We start from the raw sequence: 21,978 nt of genomic DNA, 5'->3' as shown, positions 1-21,978 counted from the left end.
ATGCCTTGTGCAGAGTTTAATGTTTCTAATATATGCAAATACATTAGGTCTGTGAGTCCCATGATCTTAACAGCACCCTATTAAGAATCCGCACAGAAAAAGTGAAGTACCTGTTTTAATAGTCTAGACCTTACATTTTTAGCATGACATCCCCGCGTTGTTCGGGAGCAGTAACAAAGGTCTCTGATGTACCAATACCCAGTGGCCATGAGGACATCAACAGCAATAACGAGGACTTTATTAAAAGAGGGCAGAGGCCATGGAACTGTACAGGGCAAGAACGCAGAGGGCCTGTGAAGATTTATCTTAATTGAACTGCAATAATAGAAAGATCGTTATTGTTTTAAATGGTGGGAAAAGTGTCCCAACTTTTAATCATGTTAAAATAGCGGAATCTTTATTTGTTTCGTCTAACAGAAAGGCCATCTGCTCTTCACTGCCAAGGAAAGCATAGTGAATCCTATTACGGGGCTGGGGACAGCAAGAGATATGGGTAAAATGAAATACACTTTATTCAGCCACTGACTAGTCATTTCAGTTTTATTTTTTTGTTCTTAGCTCTTCGGAACAGATTAGGAGAAAGAGCTATGCTTGTCTGGCTCTTTGTGCCTGTGTTAGTAGTAAAAAAATATTTTTTTCTGAACCTCTTTGACATCTCACCTTGTTTAATGATTTAAACTATCATAAATACGAGTACAACAATGAAGGAGAATGAACTTCATATTTAGGAGGAAACGGTAGGGCCCAGCTGTCTCTGAAGGCATTTTGGATACTGAGTGTCGAACAGCTGCTTTTAATGTCAGAAAGACTTCTGCGTTGTTCAGATTTAAGTGCAGTGCGGGAGAGCCTGGTGCAGAAACCTGCCTCTCTCCCAGGGAGTCGTGTAGCAGATTGCGGAAACCTCTGCCAGATTGCAGCATCCGACAAAGGATTAAACAGAGGCCCTCCCATCAAAGTAAATGATCTGTTCTTTTTAAGACTTTCTGCTAATGATGACACATAGCTGCTTTATGATTCAGCAGTTTCCAAAGGATCACGCAGCCTTTGAAAGGGGATAAGCATCGATGATTTATGGGGTACCGTATTGTGTTCTGTGATGTATGCAAGGAAGAAGAGATTGCTAACACTATTGAAAGTCCCGTTCACAAAGTCAGCAACTACTGTTAGAGCTGAACATGCACAATTTGGGTTATTTTATTTTTCAGCTAAGGAAAGGTGCCACCTGTATTGCGAATCAAAGGAAACGGGGGATGTGGTGTACATGAAAAGGATGGTACACGATGGGACCCGCTGCTCCTACAAAGATGCTTACAGCATCTGCGTGCGGGGAGACTGCTTGGTAAGCTTTTGGTGGCTTGTTTCAGAGTTTATTATTGTGAAAACACTTAAAATGGTAGCTTGAGTGTTTCTCTCCAAGAATGACTATTTAAGTAAGCATAATAACGCTCCGGGCAATAAGGAGATTTCATTAAGATTATTGTCACAATATTATGTGTGATATTCACAGTTGCCATCACATTGCATGTGACTCAATTCCAACAGCGCCTACCTACACAAGTAATATTTAATGCGGTATTTTAAGATGAACTATTACAATTAGCTTTCAACGAAAGCTTTTCCTGCTGAGGTTTAGTGGGGGTGGAATGTACAATGAAAGAGGAATATGCAGCAGCTTTCAAGGAAAGTGGTGTTAAGATATCGCTGGTGTGCATTCTCTCTGTATTTGATCATGCTATTTTTAAAAAATCAATGACAGTTCCTCTAAGTTGGGATCTGCCGCAGGTCATCTTTCAACGGAATTAGAGGCTCTGACTTAGCGAAGCACTGGTGGAGGTGCTTATCCTCACGCAGATGCCTTGATTCTCCTGGAATTTAAGCATCTGCTTTAAGATAAGCTGAGGCTTAAGAGCTTTTCCTTAACCATGCTGCTCTCCTTCAGTAAGAGGACCACTGTGAAACATAATATAAAAATATAATCACCTGATTGACAGCTATTATCGGAACTGGAAGTATTCAAATCTGCTTAGATGTTGATCTTCCAGGAAAAAACTACAATTTTCACTTCTTTGCTGAAGCAGAAGCCTGGGGTTCGATATCTGAGGCGAAGGCTCATTTGACTTGCAGCGTGGCTAAAGAAGAATGACTGTTTTTCTCTTTTGTCCACAGAAAGTTGGGTGCGACAGGGTCATAGGTTCCACGAAGCAGGAAGATAAGTGTGGTGTTTGTGGAGGAGATAATTCCCACTGCAAAGTGGTGAAAGGAACATTTTCAAGAGTACCGAAGAAACAAGGTCAGTGCCTTCAGTGTTTGTTCTGGGGAATTCAGGGTATTTTTGTTTCATCTCTTCTGTTTCATGGAAAGTACCAGAGCAATCACCAATCATTTACAGCATTGCTAATTCCAGTAAACTCTCCGGACTTTACTTTGAGATGTGTCTAGAATTTGAAAATAAGGCTTTTGTCCAGTGGCCAGTTAAGTTTGCGGATCTCAGGGCCTGTGCATGCCTAGAGGAGGACTTCAGTGCTCCTTGTTGGAGAGCTGTGGGCTTATTTGTGCTGCTGGTGTCAGGCAGCTGCTCTGCCCGAGCCACTGGAGTGCTGCAATAATATGTCACCATCGCTCACTGTCAGACAGGAGCTCCGTGGGTGCGTATGGCACTCCAAGCCCATTTTAGTCTGAAGCAAAGTCTGTTCATGATACTTAAGGCATTTTTCTGATGACCCAAAGCCCTTTGTCCTGTTCTTTTCCATCGCCTGGCACAGAAATAGGGATGGGAATCATGCTGGATTAGGTTCAGTTTACTGTAATACACCCAGCTTTTAGAAAATAAGATTTATTTAAAAACCTGAGACAGGCTGTTCCTGTTTGTGCATACTAACCACTTACTATCTTTTCAAATACTACACTAAAGGGCACATTAAGATGTTTGAAATTCCTGTTGGTGCAAGACATTTACTTATACAGGAAACAGACGCCACCAGTCATAATCTTGGTAAGTATGTAACAAGTAGGAAAATTTTCAGTCGGAATATTTTTTTCTGCCATCTATTTTTGTCTCTGGAGCCTGACAATGTGTTTATGCATTTGTTTACCCATTAGCCTCCCACACCACGTACCTCCCTTAAGTATGTTAAATTAGGAAACTTGTTTGGCAATTTGATTTCCCTGTGCTGTATTCCCCGGTGTCCCAGCCAGAAGATCCCTGCATTGGCATGTGCTCGTGTGAAAGCTGCTGGAAGAGGAGCTGAATTACATTATGGGGTGCAATGCGTTATCTTCACGTGCATCTCTCGTAATGTGCTTCCCGTGCTCAGTCATTTCCCAGCTACATCCAGATCCGTTTCGGATTCTGCCCCGTTGCTAACGCTATTGACGCAAGGCTGCCCGATCGATCCTGCAGCTTAGAAAGTAATTGAAATCCGCTCCTCGCAGTGCCCTGTAATCAATGCGAAGCGGTGGCTAGAAGGCTGTTATTAATTGGAAGTAGATTCATGGCGAATGGCCTGCTAATTGTATCGTGAGTCATCCCAACTTCTCACCAGCAAACGCTTCCCTTGCTGCTCAGCGCAGCCCGGCCCTGGGGCATCAGGAGAGCGATCGCTCGCCCATTCGGACAAGGTTCTTCTTTCGGTGTGGGGTAAGGGATACACGGGGTCATGAACGCCTTGCTCTGTCGAGGCCAGTGCTGAGGAGGATGCTCAGGTGGTTGCTAGAGAGAGAAGGGAGTTAAAATCTGGTGGTAAAAAACAAACTGTTCCTGCTTCTTCTAACGAGGAGAGCAACTTTTCCATCTCGGAAGAAAACCAAGAGTCCTGATATAAAGGTGGCTGAAGTCTCTGCAGGTGAAGGACGGGGCGCTGATGATACCTGAACCAGAGGAATCAGGCGCTGTGTGCGATGGCAGGCGCCTGCAAAGCAACGGGAGCTTAAGCAGGGCTGTGTCGGTGTCAGGGCTGGATCTGAGCAGGAGAATTAATACAGTGTCTAGCGTCTCGCTCTCGCTGCGGGGACCCGCCGGGGGTTAGCCCAGTAGCCTTTCTCTCATGGAGCAGTAACAGCCCCCCGAGCTGCCTTACAACATGTCAAAGAGCTGAGCAGCCATGGGACCCCCGCTGGCTGTCAAATTGGCTCAGATTTGGCCAGTGGATTCAGAAGTTGTTAGTCGGGAGCAGCAGACGGACGCACGCGGTGCAGTCGCGCTGGCCTCATTTCTCTGGCAAGGCAGGCTATGAAAAAGAAAAAAAAAAAAAGGCAATTGATGTTTCTGGATCTGAGCAGGAAAGCGCTGGCAGCTCAGTGAAACACCTAAAAAAGTCTTTCCAAACCTTTGAGGGAGCAGAGGGGAAATGCACACTGGCCTTTTCTGCTTCCTCCACCGGGACAAGAGCAGAACAAAACTCGAGATGAGAAGCGAACCTCTCATATTGACTTTTCTTGTCTTGTTCCTAGCAATTAAAAATCGTGAAACGGGGAAATTCATTCTAAGCGAAGACAACTATGTGCCAGACTCTAAAGTATTTATTGACATGGGTGTGGAGTGGGAATATCGGAATGACGATGATAGAGAAACCGTGCAGACCATGGGGCCACTGCGTAATGGAATAGTTATTCTGGTAAGTCAAATGAAAACCATTTTCCACAGAACACAATGTCAGGGGTACAGAGCCATAATGTGCTATAAAATATTTTAGATTCCTCTTGTGAGTTACAAGAAGACATCTGCTTCAATTATAAGACAATAGAAGATGTATTGTAATTCCTTTCTCCTAATTCATTGCTCTGTACAAGAGTTGTTGTAACTCAGGGTTACGTGTTAAGCAACCATCTCTCATTGTTTCCTGAGGATGGCCAAGCAAATGGCCACTGTGTAAAGACTCCGGCTTACTTATCATATCTGACATGTGAGCATTAGTTAAAACAAGGTCAAAATAGTTTGTATCAGATAGATCTAATAGCTCCTCCTCCAGTCCACGTTTTGAAAACGTATCCCGCAAAGGCAGATGCAGGATTCTTGCGTTCCCAGGCTCGCTTTGCCAGGGCGCAGCCAGTTCTGCACTTCCCAAACCCACCCCACTACATTTTTTCATTGTGAACCAGCAAACGATAGGCTACAACGAGTACAGGTAGGTTGATTTGTAATCCCTCTGAAGGCAGCTGTAGTGTGTTGATCTACACCAGCTGAAGGTCAAAGGAGGAATAAATATTATTTTTCAAAGGACAAATATTTTGCATTTTATTCACATTGACTTTTGTTTTCTTACATTTGTCTTAGTGCAGTGTGATAGCAAAAACTCTTTCTAAATAGTTTATATTTCTGTCAGGATTAAGTAACAAGCTTCACAGAAGAGTATTTGTGTTTTATCAGAAATGTAAGCAGTTTTCTTCACCGCTTTCAGTTATCTGTGGATTTGAATTTGCCTTGTCTTTCAGTGGAACTATCCATTTTCATTTTAGTACAACATTTCCTTCCTTTATGATGGGATATGGAAAAAATTTAGTATCGTGAAGTCAGTCCAATGCTGGCAAGAAAAATCAGTCTAAATCAACAACAGTCTTTCTTAATATGCAGTTTAGAAAGTCTGTGTCATAAGGATAGAGATACTTTTTCATCGGGGGAAAAAAAAAAAAATGTGTTGAGTGCAAGTAAAAGGTTTAAATCCCTCTGGGGATGTTTTTATATCTGAGCCACGATGATTGCTATTTCATGTCATCTCACATAGCTTCTGATATCAGTCTTTCATATCTTTCTTCCCTACATCTGTTTTGCTTACTAGGTGATTCCTCACGGTGGTGCCAAGATATCTTTGACTTACAAGTACATGATCCATGAAGATTCCTTGAATGTTGATAACAATAATGTTCTGGAAGAGGACTCGGTGTCATATGAATGGGCTTTGAAGAAATGGTCCCAATGTTCAAAACCTTGTGGAGGAGGTAAAAACAAAACCCCAGAGCATTCAAAATTGATGAAGAGAAAACTGAAAGAATGAACACCACGTGTGGAATTCATTGCCGCAAGATGTTAGGGAGACCAGGAGTAGGGGAGGGTTTTATTTAAGTTAAGAATTAGACAAATAAATAGCGACTAGAGTTTAAAATCTGACTTAAATGGTTTGGGGGGCAGATCTGGGGTGGCTCCTTTCTGATGTATGTTTATGAAACTGAAAAATTGTACAAATGTGCAAGATCTGGTTGAGGGTCTCCAAGCTGCGAGGGTCCCAAACCTCCAGGTGCCACGCGGCATCCTGTGATGTGGGCCTTGCCCAGCCCAAACCACGGCAGCCCACATGTGGACCCTGGTGCTGTTCACCAGGCTGGTGGTCAGGTTGCAGCGCTGGAGTGTGGCTGTGCAGGTTTGCGGAACGTTTTTTAAATGCTAGATGATGATGTTTTTCTCATGATAGCCTGTAGTGAAACATAAAGGGGGTGAGCAATTCTGGGTGCTAAATCTACATGAGTAAGTGTTTATTCGGTTGCAATTCCATTTGTAGCGTGTTCGCCTGTAGTTCCAAATGCAGGCTTTGACAGTGTATGTGCAGTTTGTTTGAAATCTGAGTCCTGTGTAAGATCTACCGGTACTGAAAATAAGAGGAGTGTCTTTCTTCAGGCTACCAATTCACAAAATACGGCTGCCGGAGGAAGACGGACCACAAGATGGTTCATCGGAGTTACTGCGAGTTGATCCAAAAGCCTAAGCCCATTCGCAGGGTGTGCAACCTCCAGGAGTGCTCCCAGCCCATGTAAGCATCGCTCCCACCAGCGCTGCTGGGCGGCAGCTGCGGCAGGCGTTCCACCCACCTAGCACTGGTCACCTGAAAGAAGGAGGCTTAAGCTTCACTTCCATGCATCGTTACAGGGATGCAGGACTGTGAGGAATGCGATGCTGTATTCTCCTTGTGGAAATACTGTTTCTAGAACTGCTGGTTCCTATTACTTCTGAAATAAGTTGGATTAGAAAAGTAGCGCTGTCTTGATCCAGACATTTGTGTTCAGGCCATCTTGAGGTAATAAAAAATAGACATAAATTCAATTTAAACCAGTTGACTTTACACAGTGTGAATTAACCGTGTAAGAACAAATTTACAGAGTGCTACATAAGCACAATGTCATACAGCCTCTCAAATACAAGTCTTCCTAAAGTTCACAGCGAATTTTTGGACATTTAAACACCAGGAAAAATATTTGACCTGTTAGATTTCTCTGGCTGCCCTCGTAGCACATGGTATGCCTGTTGTACCTTCATCTTTGCTATCCAGTCAAGTGTTATAAATATTTAAATTCACATTTTACAGGTGCTTTTTTTGACTGGCAGCAGGTTACTTCTGCCACATGTGGGACTCATATATTCCTCGTGTTGCTACTGCAAGGAGGAGTATGTTGATCCCAACTTTTACCTCTGGGGACCAAGTCTAGATTCCAGGAAGCACAGCAAATAAGTAGAACATACCACACAATATTTCCTAACTTCCTTACAAAAAAGATTTGAAAGAGAGAAAAGCCAAGAAACTGTGCCCCATAAACTCAGCATGGGTCAGGGTTTAACATTTATTTATTGGAAGACTGAAGTAATGACCTAACTGTATCTCAGGCTCTCTGGAAAGGACTGTATTCTTCTTTCAGCTGCAAATATAATTGGAGCCAGGTACCACAAAAACTCAATAGGATCCTAAATTGTACTTGGATTCCTGAATGTTTCAGTCACCTCTGTTTCCGTAGAATGGCGTCGGAGCGTTTTGCACTTGTACAGAGGAGAGGCAATTATTTAAGAGATTTTATGAATCTCTGTGACACCCACTACACTAATATGCTACTTCTTCACTGCTGGAAAAAAAATCGTCGTTGTCTCAGAAATCACCTTGGGATTCATGGCTTTGTGCTCCACAGCACTCGCCTTCCTCCACAGCTGTGTAATTCCAATAGGCTACAAAGAGAAAGTTGGGTGAAATTGCCACTTTACGTTTTGTTTAACTCGAGCATTTAGTGCATTGCCTTGTGCCCATGCTATTTCTTGACTATCTCTAAACCAAGGATTTTATGAGTTTGTTGAGTTTTATGAGTATGTACTTTAGGACAATTGCTTCAAACTCAGGATATTTCTTCAGACTATATATATTTTTTGTTAAAGTTTATCCCATAATACTGTTTATATTGAACAATAGTTCCTTCTTGCAGATCTGTGCATTCTGTAAATATTTATAGACTGCTGTCTATCTTCACTTACTTGATTATAACGAAGCTTTCAGCAGTCTACATAAATTTCTTTTGGTCCTGTCTGTCCTCGTTGCTCTTCTCCTTACAAGTTCCTTACAATTTGTAGCTGTAATTCTTGAGCCAGTTTGGATGATCAGTGAAGTTTTCAACTACGCCACATTGCAAGCCCTAGGTTTCATTTTTCAGTGGCCAAACTGATTTACGCATCACGAACTCAGACCTTCTGATTGCCAGCGGGGTGTCGCTTTCCCCAAAACCAAACATTTATGATGCTGAGGACCCCGATTTGCCTGAGCTCAGCACACACAGCGCTGATGCTGTAGCTGGGTTTCCCGGTGCTTCAGCAGATGGCGTCTAGCATGGCCAGGCATGTGGTCCACAAAGTATCCAGATATGGGCCAGACTGGAGCTGCATTTCTAGCCCAGATGGTTTTGATTCACTCCTGTGGGAACCAGCTCTGGGGATCGCTGGTGCATGCTCAGGTCTCCCCACGTTATGAGACAAGGCACGGCTCATGCGCCAAGACATGGGAACCTCAGCTGCCCTTAGGGTGCTGCTTTTGACATAAAAGGTACCGTATTTTTATGTGCAGTCTCTGAAGAACCAGCTTAAAATCAAATGAAGCAAAGTAAGAATAATACTTATTTCAGAGATAGTGAAAAAGAGACATTTTTAAAGAGATAGGCCTTATTACTGATTTTTCAGGGACATGATCAAATAACCCTCATCAATAACTGCTTATGTTTTTTCATATCTTCTTCATTTTCCGTATCAGAACTAGTATTAACATCCTGTTAAACCTTTGTTTAAGAGTTACACTTCAACAGACAGTCAGAACTCACCTAATTTAGGAGAGAGAACATTTTACTCAACTTTTTCTCTTTTCACTACCCCAGATGGGTTACAGGAGAATGGGAACCTTGCAGCAAAAGTTGTGGGAAAACAGGATATCAAGTGCGATCTGTCCGATGTATCCAACCCCTACACGATAACACCAATCGGTCTGTTCATACCAAGTACTGCAACAACGACCGTCCAGAAGGCAGGAGGCCTTGCAACCGGGAGCTTTGCCCAGCGCAGTGGAGAATAGGACCCTGGTCACAGGTCAGTCTCTTTCTGGAGAACTCAAGCAACTAATTTCTTATAATGCAGGGGAGAAAATTTGTTCTGTGCTTTCTATTCAAATGCATTGACACGATAAACTACACAGAGGGTGTATTGCTTCCACTGCTACTGATGCCACAGAAAGTGAGTTCGATGGAGAGATGGTGGTAGTGAAACAGCCAGTAAAGCCATCACGCAGTGATGCCGATGATCCACACCCCGTGAGCCACCCATCTAAGGCGGCAGCATCAGGAAAGCTGAATTCTACCTGCTCTTTATTCTGCTCACAATCATTGGCCTGTTGACTTAAGCTTGAGAGAAGGGCAATTAATTCTTTTATCACTGTTTTCTTTTCTTTCAAGTAAAGAAGACTTTAAAGTCTTCAGCCATTGTGATTAAGGGCACCCAAGGAAGTTAGGCACCAACACTCACGGACATTCAAAGGTGCGAGCATCTTCCGTGTAAAGGCCCTCATCAGATTTAGTTGCTCAGTCTCCTAAGGTTCTCTCCGTAAGCCAAAGGACAAAGATTTTCACCTAGTTTACTATGGAAATACAGGGCACCTATTCATGAACCCTTTTTGTTTGCCATTGCTATGGGCAAAGCAGGATTCGGTCACTCCCATAACAAGTGGCAGGGGCTGGGCATTTTGTGCTTTCCGTCCCTGGCTCTTTGGCTAACTCGCTGTGTGAGAAGAAATGCACTGCCACCATGCACAGACTGCTCCTTGCTGAAGTGTTTGATAGAGCAGTAGGAAGCTCCATGTATTCATTTTTGCAAACCTTTGCAGTCATCAAAAGGCAGGAAATGTGAGTAGAATATTGCAACATAGAATTGTTCTTATAATTTTGATACAGGGGATCCTTACAGTTCATCCCAGCATTTCTCCGTTAAATTGTTTAAAAGAACGTGGCTGCATTTGGAGGTACAAGATTTCATTTTGGAACCGTGCCGTGCAAATAAGCACAACCAGTTTTTATCCTGACTGAATAGGTTGAATAGGTGTCACGAGCAACGCCCTCCCCGGTGCACGCTATGAATAAATGCCTCGCATTTGCAATTGTTTCTTTACTGCTCAGATCATAAGCTCTTTCTCGGAGAGTTTCACAATTCGTATATCACAAAAAGCAGTGGTGCTCCCTCTGACTTAGTTACTGTAGGTATTGCGGTGGTTCAAATGAGGTACCATGTCAGCTTGAATCAAGGGCAGTGGTTTAAGATTTGAAAAATAATTTCTAATCCATTTTTTCCAAAGAGTGACTGGGGGTCTAACTGGTGTATCTCCTTTCAGTGCTCTGTCAGCTGTGGCAACGGCACGCAGGATCGCCCGGTCCTCTGCCGGACCAGGGACAACGCTATTGGCCTTTGTAAGGAAAATAAACCAGAGACTGTAAGGATTTGCAGACTACCTCCGTGTCCAAGTAAGTGCTCGTCTTCTCTAGCATATATTATTTGCTGAAAAAAAAATCATATTGATTGCATTTATTTGAAATGCCGTCATTGAATTCATACTTGTCTGCTACGTCTGCCTGGGGTGGCAGTTCTCTGTGGCCCTGGTTTTGAGCAGACTTGCCAAATGTAGAGCTGTTGTGTGGCTGGTGGGCTTTTTGGGCACGTGGTTGTTCTCTTCTCGCGCTGGGGAGCACCACTTGCCCCAGGACAGCGTGAGAGGCTGGGGCAGACCTCAGCAGAGCAGCGATGGCTGGATCTGGCCAGCAGATGACAACTCCACTGGGTGAAAAGCACTGCCAGGGTCCGGCCCTGCGCCCCTGAGACGTGCTGGGCTTGGCAGGAGGCTGGTGGGTTGTGGCTAGTCAAGAGCATGGTGTATGAAGATGCTTATTTGCTTTCCCCACCTCCAGCGACAGTCCCAGGCTTCTTTTCCGTTCTGTCAAGCACAAGTTATCTTCAGGGGTTATCTAACGCAATTTTTTTAAGCTATAATAAATTTGTCCCTAGTTAATCCAGGACACTAATGCCTTTATCCTTGTTAGCTTTTCAGCTGTTTGCAAATGATACTTGTGAGATCATTTTACATATTCGTATTATTCAGTAGTTCATATGTTTCTTTTATTCCTGATGTATTTCTCAGGGTAGCTTTTGATTCCTAATTAATTAGAACCAAGCTGTCAATTTTGGTCTCCAATGCAAACATTTTAAAGAGTCAGTATAACTAAACTAGACGGGATGTATCTTAGGAGATACTTAATGCTGCTGTGAGAAATACTGCTGGAAAATTGGCCTTCAGGCTGTCTTCAGGGTGGGCTGTCAAGTACGAGGCACAAATTTGCCCAAAACTACACAGCCTGGTCATAATCCTTCCCTGGGCTCCTTCGCCATCGAAGCCCACTCACTCTTTTAGCTTATCACCTTCTGACAAGTCAACTACTCGCTGCTAATGTATGTGGTGTTACATCTTTTTTTTCCCTCTATTCAAGGAAACGTTTCTGATCCTTCAAAGAAAACCTACATGATACAATGGCTGTCAAGACCCGATCCAGACTACCCCATCCAGAAAATATCTTCAAGTAAAAGACCCATTTATAACTCTGCCTTTGCCCTTAAATGCATGCCACATCGAATGTGGACTTTGCCTTTTGCTCTCTTCTTCTCTCTATGCGGAAAGTTCCCTTGACTTCGCCAAGTTTAAATCTTGGGCTGAATCTTTTTTTCGCACCAGGCACTTGGTGCTCGGTGTCTTTCTTCTCTGGAGCTTGCGTAGCACTGGTGGTGGGGGTCTTGAAGTGTTGGGTGTGTGAAGTTGGATCTCCACGGTATGTTGCAGTCCTCTGAACGGGAGCTGGGATGGGTTTGCTTGTTGCTTGGTGATGGTGAAAAAAGGCTCTTACTGGTTCATGATGTTCAGTTTGATAGCAAAACTGAGAACTTATTGTGAATGTGATCACATCACAATAATGACACCTTGTAGTGCTAAAGTTCTCCTTTATCTGAAAACCCTAAATCTCATTAACTCTCTAGTTTCAGTTCGCTGACAGGGTAGTCTGATGAGTGAAAGAATTTTTTCGTTCCATTTTCCTTTGCGGTGCCATTGCTTTACTCACCCTTGCTGCTCGTTTTTTATTCCTGACCCTCACATTTATGTTTGCAACCCGTGGAGGGCTCACCGGGAAGCAGAAAACTCAATTTCTGTTGGTACTTTCCGTGCTGCTACGGCGCCATCTGCTCTCGCCAAACTCCTGGCGGTGGTTTGAAATATTTTTTTTTTTACTTGTGAAAAGCTGCATTCCTTTTTCCCGTTGCACAATTTTTGCCAGTTTTGCGTACGTTGACTTTAGAAACAAAACCGAAGCAGAACGGGCGAGGTCCATGTTGAAGGTTGCCTGGTGGTGTTTTTCTTAACCTGGCGGAGGCAATGGGATGTTTTCATCGACTACGATGTCTCCAGCTGCTCAGCACGGAGCTGTTTATACTCATTACATCTTTGGTCTTTTTTCACCATGTGCATGTCTGACTTGACTGGTACGGTTGTATGTGTGCGTGTGTGTGTGTGCTCTATAGATGTGTCAACTGGCAAACATAACAGTGTGAATTACTACAGAATTACCTCAATTTTTATTGCTTTTTTTTTGCTTAGAAGAAGAATTTTAGAAAAATGCCTTAATGTTGAAATGTAAATGGCATTAATTTACCAGATCCAGCTTTAAATATAAACAGTACACTGGTACCTTGAGTTATTCTTCATATGGAGTGTTTTTACTTGAATGATAACTATTAGAAGGCAGTAAATTTAATCCGAGGTTAATTTGCACAGTGCATATCCATATCTTCATCAAGACAGGATTGTGACCTAACCTACTGAAATTTGACTGGCACTCTTGCTTCACCTTCGGTGTTTGTGTTGGAGATTTGGAGTTCACAAGTTCGTGACAGTCAGTACCAATAGTAGAAGTGTGTCAACTTTAAAACCGCAGTCTTGGAGCAAATTACTACCTTATTGCATTGATCATATTCTTTGGAAAAGTGGCATTTTTGAATCTTTGGGTCTTCAACAGTGTAGCACTTCAAACTTGTCATTATCATGTGATCACATATTTAAATTTTGCTGTTAATATGATAATTTCCTGAAACATGTTAACAATTTACATGACAAGGTGAAAAAGCAAAGACACGTATCTGGCACTGAATACTGTTATGTAAAATAATTGGTGTTTAACTGTATAAATATATTCATGACTGTTACCTTTAAATAGACAATGTTTAGTGATGTTTCAAGAGATGGGTGGCTATAGAGAATGGTGCAATAAGGTATCTGGGCATTGTGCACTATGTCTATATGCACTTTGGTTTATCAGGGATATTTTATTAGTGTTTTGTATGTATTTAACATAATATTAAAGATGTGCCAATTCAGTTTGCTTTTCAATATTTTTTTATGAGACTACTGTGTACCAAAGTGACTGTGAAACTGATTTATTTTTTTCTTACTGATGTTTTGAAGATATACTTCCAGTCTGTCATGCATACTGCAAGTAAAAATAAATAAAAGTTCAGTAAATCTGGATATTTTGGTTTGGATAGAGGATAAAAATTTCATTCCGACATTCGTAAGTTAGAGAGTTTATTTATATAACTTATCAGATGTCACTAAACATATTACATAATCCAGTTTTATTTTCATGTATTTTTAAGCTTGACATTACATATTTTTGATAGGGGAAAAAAAAGGCATTTTTCTAAAGGTGCTTTTAGTGATTCTTACAAAGAGAAGAACAGATCTGCCTTGTTTAAACTACATTTAAATGTTACATCTTTTGGCTTTTATTTTGCAAGCCGTTTGGAGAAGTTTGCATTAAGGTCATGCAACACAAGGCAAAATGTTCAGAGGGGACTCTGCCTGGTATGTAAAATGTCTATAAAGCTCTACAGGCACGTGCAGTTCTTTGTGCAGAGTTGTGCATGCAGGTATGAACAATTCCAGCTCTTTAAGACTGGTTTGAAAACGTCTCCAAAACCAAGGTACTATTCTTAGGTTCCTGAGGGAGGAAGGAGTTGTTCTGTTTTTCCAGCAGCATCTCAGTTCAGCATTTGAAAAATATGAAAATGAATTGACAGATTTGAAAGTAGGAACCAGAATTTTGCTTTTCTGCAGCAAATGCAACAAATCGGGGCATAAATACAACGCAAGGAAGGTGTTCCCACCTTCCTCAGCCAGCACTAGTACTTTGTAGCAGCAGCAGCGGTTACTAGTTTATTTTAGACTGATATGTTTGCCAATTAAACACCTATAATGCCCTATTTTGTTAACTGAGGATGAGTGAAGAGGCGACACCTACACTCTCTGCGTTCACTTGATATCTCTGACTCTGCTCTGGTTCTCTACTTTGCTGTGAGGTTGCTGACAGGGTAAGTCAGTGTTGCTGGCAGGATGAGCTCCAGTAACACGCTGACTGGAGCGCGCTGTCTGCCATCGGGTACCCACTAAATAAAGGCGAGTAATTGGAGTTACTCATCCTTTACCGTAAGAGTAGGTGGAGATGTAGTAAGAGCAGGGAGAGAGGCAGAACTGATTTCATCTCTGTCTCAGCACTCTGGTCACAGAGGAAATATTTTGTTAACAACTATGCCAAGCGTTGGCCAGGCTGCCTTTCTCCTCAGCCCTCTCCTCTCCTGCGAGCCCTCTGACTCCTCTTTCTTTCAGCACGGGCTGCGTGTTGGGATTTCTCCTTCACTGCAGTTCCCAGTAGTTCCTGGCTCCATCACTTCAGCCTGGAGGCACAGGAGCTGTAGAGCGTGTCTGTAGGACGGAGGACAGGTAGCCCTCTCTCCAAGCTTGCTAGCCCATCACCATCCATCCGCTGCCAATTCATGCGGTCCTCTACCTCCTCTGGGCAGAAATCACAAGGGCTTGAGTAATCTCTGAACATCTGTTAATGTTTCTCAGGCAGTAAAACAGTTTGACCGGCTCCCCTTTAACCCCTTAGCCTACATTTTGCCACCCGTATTTCAGCAAGATCAGGATCTGCCCTAACACCTGTATTACAGTGCAGATTGTCATAACAGCTATCGACAACTTAAAACCTATCAGTTATTGTTCTGTCTCTTTTATTACAGTTTTCCAGTCAGTGACACAAAAATCAGGACTTGTTACTGGGTCTCCCAGTTGTTAGTGAACTGGTTTGGTTCCATCGCACTGGAGTTTGTTGTCCTGAAAATATCAGCTTCCTTTTAGGAAGAGGAGAAAAGCCTTATGCTAAATGCACAACTTTTCTCTCGAGCAAGGGACATGCTCAGGCAATGCTGGTGTTTTCAGAATAGAGGTACCTGGCGAAAAAAATCACTCCCGTGGGAGCTGGATTAATTCTGAGAGTTGCACGGTACACATAGAAATAAGACTTGACTTCTTGAGGCAGTTCAGATAAATATAAATTACCCTGACCATGGTTAGTCACTGTTAGATTGCAGAAAAACATTAAAAGGAGTGAGGGGAGGGGGGAAAGGTTTCTCAGTATAAACCTTGATGACTTTCTGGGGGCTTAATGTAGCTTTAGCAGCAAGACGGCACTATTGGTGTGTTTTGAACTCGAAGCGTGGCAGGAACGCACGTCGCCGTGGCTGCAGTCTTCAGGGTAGCACTTGCAGAATGTGAAGCCAAAAATTAGTGTTGTGGTCTATAGCATGGATGGGGCTGGTACAAAGAGTTCAGATCAGCTTTTGCATCCCTTGAAGTGAGTCGAGTTTTAGGATTAATATTAAGCCTGCTTCTGCTTATAGAAGGCTCATTTGCCAGTTTCCCATCCCACTTGAAATACCAAAACCCTCTGCCCGCTGCCAAAGCTTCAGCTGTGTTTCTTTTTCTGATTAATGTGATGATGCTCTTTATTTATCTGTTCCCTTTTTCTCTTTCAGAAGATCATTGTCAAGGAGACAAGTCAATGTTTTGCCGCATGGAGGTTCTCTCCCGTTACTGCTCGATTCCCGGTTACAATAAGCTGTGTTGCAAGTCCTGTAATATGTACAGCAACATAACAGAGGACGGCAATGTAACTGGTTCTAACGTAAATAAGAATAATGTCATTGAGGAGGAGCTCCTGACAACCCTCAGCCCTCCCGTGGGAGTGTCCACCACGCAGTCTGCCACCAGCCCTCCTCTTGTTCCCAAAGCACGGGCACCTCCTTCCAATGCAACTGAGGAGCACCCAGAAGTCAATGCGGTGGATGTTCCCTATAAAATCGACGGGCTGGATAACGAAGTATCGCAGCACAACATCATTACACGGAGGAGGATACCTTATGAAAGGACAAGGAATCAAAGAATTCAGGAGCTGATTGCTGAGAAAAGAAAAAAAGAGACTCTTAGGAAAATAAACTAAAATGGAAATATGGCACAAACAACGTTTTTCTCTTATAGAGATGTTACCAACATCATAATATTGCCCATGTCGTAGAGACTAAAAATGGGGAAAAATCAAAGCGGTGCTATGGCAGAGATGCCAAATTCTAAAGCCTACTATAAATGGAAATGACAGATTGTTTCATAAGTGCTAATCTGAACACTTTGAGGGCTAGGTTTACAGGGTACGGTAGAGTATTAGTGCAATATCATTACCGCGTTTCACTGAATCCAGTCAAACCGTAATACCTAGGCCAGGTGAGCAGGTTTCTTGTTTATGGGCTCTTTTAAGTCTTCTATGCCTGTGTAAAACTGCTTGGGAATAGTAATGGGAGTTACACTTAGGATGGAGGAAAACAGGTCCCAAGACATAATAAATCCCTTTAACGCTGACAAGCAGGCGGTCACCAATCCTGTGATGCTTCTGTGTGCGTTGCATAAAGCCGGGCACTTTCTCAGCCCCCGGTTCAGGAAGGTACTTAAGGATGTGCCAGACGAAGTTTAGCTGACTTTAGCAGAGCTGCCCCTGCGGTCACAGCCAGGCATGTGCTTTCATAGCTTTCTTAACCGGGACTGCGTAAGAAAATATAGAGCAAATTCTGTAGCCACATATTTATGTGTAAATTAAAAAAAAAAAAAGGCAAACAGTAGTTTACATATTTCCATAAACAGTTTCAAAAGATTCTCTGAAACTTTTGAATACATGCAAGACATTTAGTAGGGTAGATCCGGCCAACTTGGACTGACAACATCCTAGTCTTTCTGTTTACAATTATCCATATTTTTTATAGCCTTTAAGTTCCTGTCATACAACAGCCTCAGTGATCTTTGTTGGTTGGTGCTTTTTTTATTGGTCTGATTTTTTTTCTACCCACATACTGTTTAACTTAAAGATGACTGGATTCTTGTTGTCTTTTCTTTGGTGCTTTGTTGAGAAAACATGTGGGGTTTTTCTTTCTCCCATAAGATGAGGTTATTTCAGAGGAAATAATTTTGTATGATTTTCCTTTCCTTAGGACAGCTTTATTGGTGCAGAAGTGAACAATTGCCCTTCCATCCACACACACACAGGGGTACTCGCAGTACCAGGTCTGCTAGAAAGTTTAGGAGGTGTAACCTGACAACCCTTTGAGTACTTCCTTTCCCCTCAGGGTCATCATGGTTTTCATAGGTCATTTTGAGTTCCTGGTTGGAGATCAGACGATGAGTTCAGCTTGGGTCTAACACCGCAGAGACGGCCTGCACTGGTTCCTGCTCTGGGTGGCATCTGAGCAGTTTTTCTCCTGTCTCCTGGCTCGGACTCTTCCATTTGTTTCCTCTTTGCTGGTAAACCTCCTGCAGAGCCCAGAGCTTCCCTGAAATCCTCCTTTTACCGCTAGGGAGGTCTGATGGCTCCTAGTTCAGATTTTCCAGTCCGAGAATAAGATCTCATCCTCCAGCCTGAGCTGGTCTTAGTTTGAAGCAGCGCCAGCCATAAGCCTGTATGTACAGTCACATAATTATTGGAAATGTGCTGAGTTTCCAGCAGTGTGTAAGCTGTTTTGTGGCCTGGCTGCTGGCAAAGAGATTCAGAGGTATTGCAAGGTGAACCACACGTGGCTTCCTGCGACCCTGCCTTCTGCCCTCGAGCACCATGGCTGAGCGAGCTGCCCGGTGTCCTCTTCAGAACAAGCTGGTCCTGCTGGAAAGGAGGCGAGAGCCTGCAGGAGCACTGAGATGTTGAACTGCTCTGGCCTGAACCGTGGCCACAAGTCTTGGAAGAACAAGACCTGGTTTAAGAAAAATACTTTATGGAGATGCTAGCCAAAGCAGAGGAGGAATGTTTTCAGCTGGTGTCATGGCATCAAGCATCCCTTCTTGCAGAAGACGAAGGTGATACACTTGGGTGAGTGTTTAGGACCAGCTCAGATGGTATGGGGTGGGAGTTACACTGAAGACTGTGAAGACCGAGCAGCATAACGGGCCTGGTAAAAATCCAGAGCACAAGGAAACATCTCCTGGGCCAAGCAGACGTGGCTGCAGATGTGAAAGCCGCGGCCAGCGCAAGCAGCAAAGTAATCTGGTTTTGAAAAGTAAAACCAAAGCTCCATGGTTTGGCAACGCTGAGCAGCAGTTGGCTGGGGCAGCGGCAGGAGTCTCACCTCAGTCTTTAACTTGTGAGAGACCGAGCATTTTCCTGCAGTCGAAGGTTGCTTGGCTTTAGTTGCCCGCATGGTAGCCTTCACTTGCCCCAGCCCCGCTCCGTGGCCTGCTGCGGTTACAGAGCCACGATGCACGGACGAGCCCGGCGCTGGCCCCAGGAGCCTTTTGCTGAGGGATTTGTGGCTGCCCGAATACAGGACAAGTTTTAGTAACAGCGTAGGGTCAGGTCACAGAGCAAAGACAGAACAAAGTAGTAGTGAGCTCTGAAGGGAAAAAAAACCCCAAACCACCGTGCTATTTATAAGCAAGGAAGACGTGTCTAAATCAACATCATTCCAGCTGCTGTGCCATGGGAGACACAAGCTGTAGCCGGGCTCCCAGCCTGTAGACATAGTGAGTATTTCTTGCCTTCCACATTTCCTTTACCCAGATGTGGTTGGTGTAAAACTCATCTTTTCCCCTTCAAGTTACTATCCTGCTTTTAGCTCTGTGGACAATAAAAATAAGCCACAACCCCCAGCTTTTTCATAGCCTAAAAGCACATCCAAGCATATGGTAAACTTAGGAAAAGCCCTCGCAAACCCAAGGGTGGAGAGGGGTTGGAGCTTGACGTTATGCAGGTGGGCAGGTAGAAGTTTGCCACCTGAATGGTACCAGTCTTACTCTCTGGGACTCTGTGGAGACCCATTTCTCTGACCTCCAGAAGCCTGAGATAACCCATCTAACAGCTTCTGTTCTTCCTTAACATCAGGAATAGGCTTAGTCAACCAGGGAATGCGAAGAAGTGCCACAGGAGGAAGTGCCCAAGGCTCAAATGCCATCTTACGAATAACCTCTTCTGTCCAAAGAACTTCTCAGTCGTGCCCCAGGGGCAGGTGGGGCAGGAATTTATTTGATGCAGCTTCAAGTGACCTTTCTGCAAACAGCAGGAGGACAGTCCTGTTCCAGTGCGGAGACTCAATGTTTAAAAAGGACTGGGCAGTTCTGTGCGGAGTGTTTCCAGCTGCGTCTCCCAGCGGCCAGGGCTGCTTTAGGCTGGGCAAGGTCAATCGCAGGGGTTCGCTCGCTCACACGCGGCATGGACACCCTGGCTGAACTTGGAAAGCTGCTTCAAAGTTCAGAAACTTGACCGCTTCATTCTTTCTCCAGAGTAAGTCAGTTTGCAATCAAACAAACCAAAAGCATTTTTCCAGATAAGGTGGAAACTTCTGCTGCCCTTTGGAGCAGGAGCAGCCTCCCAGAAGGCTGGTGTGGTGCTACGCTAGGTCTGGTGTTCATTAGGGAGCCGATGTGATGCCTAGTGGCATCTGCATTTAGGAAGGGCTTGCTCCCTTCTAAGTCTCACCTTTGGGGAGATTTAATTTAATTTATTTCTCGATGGTTTTACTTCTACTGACTGTTTCTCTAGCTGTTATTTGGGGAACACTGGAATGTTTCAGCTTCAGTCTAGGTTGCTCAAGACAGTGAGACACGGATGGATAGAGACTGGTCCATCTCCTTATGGAGCAGAGCCACCACCTGCCTTCTCTTTACAGTCTTGCTGTATGAGGGGAAAAAGAAAAAGTCTCTTCAGGAAAGGTACCTTCTTTTCAAGCTGGCATGAGTTTTTCGGAAGGTATTTTTTTTAGCAGTTCCCCATGATGGTGGTTTCCTAAGAACACGTACCTCACTCCTACAGGAAAACACAGAGCAGAGCTCTGTTGATAAAGCAGCCCAAGGCAATAGATGGGGTTTTGCTCTCAGCTGAGATTCGTTCCTTGTCATGCAGTTGAAATTTTGGTCATTTTTTGGCTGGTTGAACTCTGACAACTCTTTCCTCTTTTCTACAATGCTGTAAGTGGGCAAGAGCATCATCGTAGTGCGTCTTCTGTAACCATTTTGCTGTTGCTCAAGTCCTGCATTTTGAGACATAATGAGCAGAGAGTGGTAGTCTAATGTAACCTAATCCTTAGAAACGAAAACAGATTTATAAGTAAATACATTCCTGCAGAGACCGTCTCAGAGATGTGAGAGCTAAAGCAATGTGCCCCCATTAAGCAATGCATTTTGTGATCTAACCATGCAAGTACACAGCTTTCTAAATTGTCATTTTTTTCTCTTGGTCTAAACTTAAAATCCAAGTGACAGCCCCTCATGAAAAAAAAAAAGAGATCCCAAACCAATTCCGGTTCCTTTGGCTCGAGTCTACTGCCATTTTTTTCACCAACATTCCTTTAAAAAAATCTGTAATCTAGTATGAATGCATCACTTTTTATATTCATATATCCATTCAATATTTAGAGTCTCACAACATCTCCATAGAATGCTTTCAGATATTTTGAGAATTCTAGAAATGGTGCTTTACCAGTACTCAAAGGGTCTTATGTTTTATTTTATTACGTAATGCATTTAATGTCTTATTTACTCACCTACAATGCACAGTATTAGCTATGTTCATCTGAGTATCTATATGCAACTTCCATTCACTTACATATGCCTTAACAGAAATTGCAATAAATAGCCGTTTCTTGTATATTAAAAATGTATATACAAATTAGAATCTTTAATTTTATAATTTATTAAATTCAAATGTCTGTGTTCTTTTGCAAAGTGTTTGACTTTTCCCTGTGCTTTTTTCATTGACGTAACGTTATGCAGAGATGCTGGGGGAGATAGAATCAGCATCTTCAGGCTCAAAACCAATTGAATTTCTAAAACTTTATCTTAATGAAGAGGGATTGGGATACACTTACTGCCAAAGTCCTACATCCTTCTTACAACATCCGTTATCCAAGGCCAAATATCATGAAGTCACTGGACCAAAACCTCAGTTGATACCTGGACAGAAATCAATCCAAATCACTTAAACCTGCCTGAGGCTCTCAGCCTTTACATTCGGCTGAAATCCATCCTGGTCCGTGTATCGTCTCCTTAAAAGGCTCTGTTACCTGGGCTTCTATTCAGGACTGATGAGCAAATTTCACTTTGCGTGTCTTATTGATAAAGTAATTGCTCTTTTCCATGAAATTATATTGCATACATTTTCCTGCCGTATCTTGCGCGCTTGTAGCCAGGTTCCCTTTAAAGCATAATTGAATCTCTCCCATCTAATTGAATTTTGTTGCTTGAGGATTTGAAAGGTCCCCGCTTACCTTGATTATTCAGTTAGCACCACGCAGTGCATTCAAGT

At 43.2% G+C, this 21,978-nt stretch overlaps 1 protein-coding gene across 1 annotated transcript in view; it reads left to right on the top strand.

The window, feature by feature from the left end:
- The window catches only part of ADAMTS2 (ADAM metallopeptidase with thrombospondin type 1 motif 2), a 187,866-nt gene extending 166,562 nt beyond the window's left edge, over nucleotides 1–21,304 (top strand). The window contains exons 13-22 of the mRNA XM_063349132.1: nucleotides 1,206–1,339; nucleotides 2,167–2,290; nucleotides 2,912–2,992; nucleotides 4,450–4,613; nucleotides 5,775–5,934; nucleotides 6,608–6,740; nucleotides 9,109–9,316; nucleotides 10,608–10,737; nucleotides 11,755–11,844; nucleotides 16,184–21,304. Of these exons, the coding sequence (XP_063205202.1) occupies nucleotides 1,206–1,339; nucleotides 2,167–2,290; nucleotides 2,912–2,992; nucleotides 4,450–4,613; nucleotides 5,775–5,934; nucleotides 6,608–6,740; nucleotides 9,109–9,316; nucleotides 10,608–10,737; nucleotides 11,755–11,844; nucleotides 16,184–16,647 (1,688 nt within the window). The 3' untranslated portion in view covers nucleotides 16,648–21,304. The remainder of the gene's footprint in view (nucleotides 1–1,205; nucleotides 1,340–2,166; nucleotides 2,291–2,911; nucleotides 2,993–4,449; nucleotides 4,614–5,774; nucleotides 5,935–6,607; nucleotides 6,741–9,108; nucleotides 9,317–10,607; nucleotides 10,738–11,754; nucleotides 11,845–16,183) is intronic.
- Nucleotides 21,305–21,978: the final 674 nt, after the last annotated feature.

Source organism: Chroicocephalus ridibundus, chromosome 11, assembly GCF_963924245.1.
Source record: "Chroicocephalus ridibundus chromosome 11, bChrRid1.1, whole genome shotgun sequence".
Classification (NCBI taxonomy): Eukaryota; Metazoa; Chordata; class Aves; order Charadriiformes; family Laridae; genus Chroicocephalus; species Chroicocephalus ridibundus.
This window is presented reverse-complemented; position numbering and strand designations above follow the sequence as displayed.